At 37.5% G+C, this 2,285-nt stretch overlaps 1 protein-coding gene across 2 annotated transcripts in view; it reads left to right on the top strand.

The window, feature by feature from the left end:
- The window catches only part of mphosph9 (M-phase phosphoprotein 9), a 51,744-nt gene that overhangs the window by 24,708 nt on the left and 24,751 nt on the right, over window positions 1-2,285 (top strand). The window contains exon 3 of one of the 2 annotated variants that reach the window (XM_016510594.1): window positions 1,785-1,938. In XM_016510594.1, coding sequence (XP_016366080.1) covers window positions 1,785-1,938 — 154 coding nt within the window. The remainder of the gene's footprint in view (window positions 1-1,784; window positions 1,939-2,285) is intronic. The other variant, XM_016510593.1, reaches the window with a different exon arrangement.

Genomic DNA, 2,285 nt, shown 5'->3' with positions numbered 1-2,285 from the left:
TAATAAAATATAAAATTTGGGCTTTTTATATCACTGTCTTCTTATATTAAGCCACGTTAAGCGCGGTTTTCTATGGGGAAGAAAACGCTTATCATGCAATTCAGCTCATATGGGCTCATCTGCTTGCATGTACACAGAATATATTTTTAATAAGTTCTATAGCATATTTGGTCCTTTTTTTTATCACCATCTTCATTAAGCCGCATTTTCTTTATGGTAGGAAAATGCTTCTGTTCTTACCTGCTTTCATGTATAATTTATTAATAAACTGTATACCGAATTTGGCCTTTTTATACCACTATCTTAGTCCATTAATTAAGCATTTTCTTTCTATGAGGGATACTCTTAAAGTGCAATTCAATTTACCGGGTTACGTTAACATTCTGGGCTATTCTGCTTGTCTGTATGCTTTATAAGGTATGTACTGAATTTAGTCATCCAGTGGTTTACATTAAGCGTTTTAGAATGTCCCAAAACCGTGCCTTGATAAGCATGCACTGACTATTTCGTCCAAGTTCAAAACAAAACTCTAAGAACTGCTCCATTGTGAACGTATGGAGCTGTATGAACCACTACAATCTGCAAAGTAAACAGGAACTGTTTGTCCAAACTCAACTGGTTTTGCGAGGGAACGCAAAAGTTTTGCGAGAGAACGCAAATGTTTTGCGAGGGAACGCAAATATCTTTGCGAGGGAACGCAAAAGTTTTGCGAGAGAACGCAAAAAAAATTTCCTCCCACCCCGAATTTTTTTCCACCACCATGTCCCTTTAGGGGCTCCGTACTCTTATGCTCACCAAGTACGCATTTTGAGCAAAATATAGTGAAATATTATTAAAAATGGAAAGAACTGATTTCTTTTTGAATATACATTTTTCTTAAATATAATTTATTCCTGTGATTCAAAGCTGAATTTTTAACAGACGTTAATTCAGTCTACAGTGTCACATGATCCCTCAGAAATCTTTGACCATTGGGGTATGATATAAGTCATAATCATTTTTTTGCCTTTTTATAATAATTGTTTTTTTCCATCCTCCCTCTTAAGCCCCGTTCACACCAAGAACGATAACTATAAAGATAAGTATAAAGATAACGATATTAGCGTCCACACTAGTGAACGATATCGTCCGTTTATTCTAAGCGCACGCTCGTCTGCCGCTTTAAATTCTCGAGCTCGTTACAGCAGGATGGATTCTGATTGGCTGTCATTTTTTTTATCGTTCATCAGCTGGAAAAAAATCGTTTTGAAAGTGATTCCAACGAAACGATATCGTTTCTCTTTGTCTTTATCGTTATAGCTGTGGTGTGGGCTATTCTTTAATATTGAGAACGATTTTTAGAACTCTCTTTATCGTTATCTTTATAGTTATCGTCCTTGGTGTGAACGGGCCTTTAGTCCTACTTGATACCATGCATTGTTGCATTCAGAAATCTCTGCTTTTTAATTTTTGTCTACATGTGATGAACATCCCACAATGCAGCTGGTACCTGACATGACAAATGAGATCATTTAAAAGTTTCTTGAGGCCTGAAGTCGGCATTAAATGAAAATTCACTCTATCTATTTTATGAATGCGTGTTATAGATCTCAATAGTGATGTACTGAAATAAAATTTTCACCGAAACCAAAATGAAAGTTTCTATTTAGCTGAAAACCGAACCAAAAATAAAGTTAGTGATGTTTTTGTCTATACAAAGATGCTGTTGATAAGCTGTTTTAAATCCACAACAAGCCCTCAGGGTAGACATGGCTTAAAATCACTGTTTGTTCTCATGTCACAAGCTTTAGGAATCTGTGTCTTCGTACCGAGGAGGAGTTCAGCTCAGGGAGAAGTTTGCCCTTCATCAACCCCAGCTCCATAGAGACGCTCAGAGCCCTGGTCCAGGAGATCCAGAGCAGCGGCGAGACCGACCCTGAGATCTGGAAGAACTGTGAGGTGCGCAGATGCCCGAGACCACGCTGTCCGTTCCCTCATGCCGTCACGGCCCAGGTTTCTGGGCCATCGTCTGGGGTCTCCCATAGGAGTCGAGACAGCAGCAGCCACGCTCAGAGCTGTGGAGAACATCCCACAATGCAGCTGATCCCTGACATCACAAATGAGATCATTTAGAAGTGTCTCGAGGGCTTTAAAGTTGGCATTATTTGAAAAATCACCCTGTCTCTTCTAAATGCATATTATAAAAATGAATAGTGATGCATTAAAATGAAATATTTTAATATATATGTATTTGATATATATATATATATATATATATATATATATATATATATATCTCAAGTAAA

The sequence above is a fragment of the Sinocyclocheilus rhinocerous genome, unplaced genomic scaffold (genome assembly GCF_001515625.1).
Source record: "Sinocyclocheilus rhinocerous isolate Xijiao unplaced genomic scaffold, SAMN03320098_v1.1 scaffold864, whole genome shotgun sequence".
Lineage (NCBI taxonomy): Eukaryota > Metazoa > Chordata > Actinopteri > Cypriniformes > Cyprinidae > Sinocyclocheilus > Sinocyclocheilus rhinocerous.
Note: the sequence above shows the minus strand (reverse complement) of the source record. Positions and strands in the feature narration are given on the sequence as shown.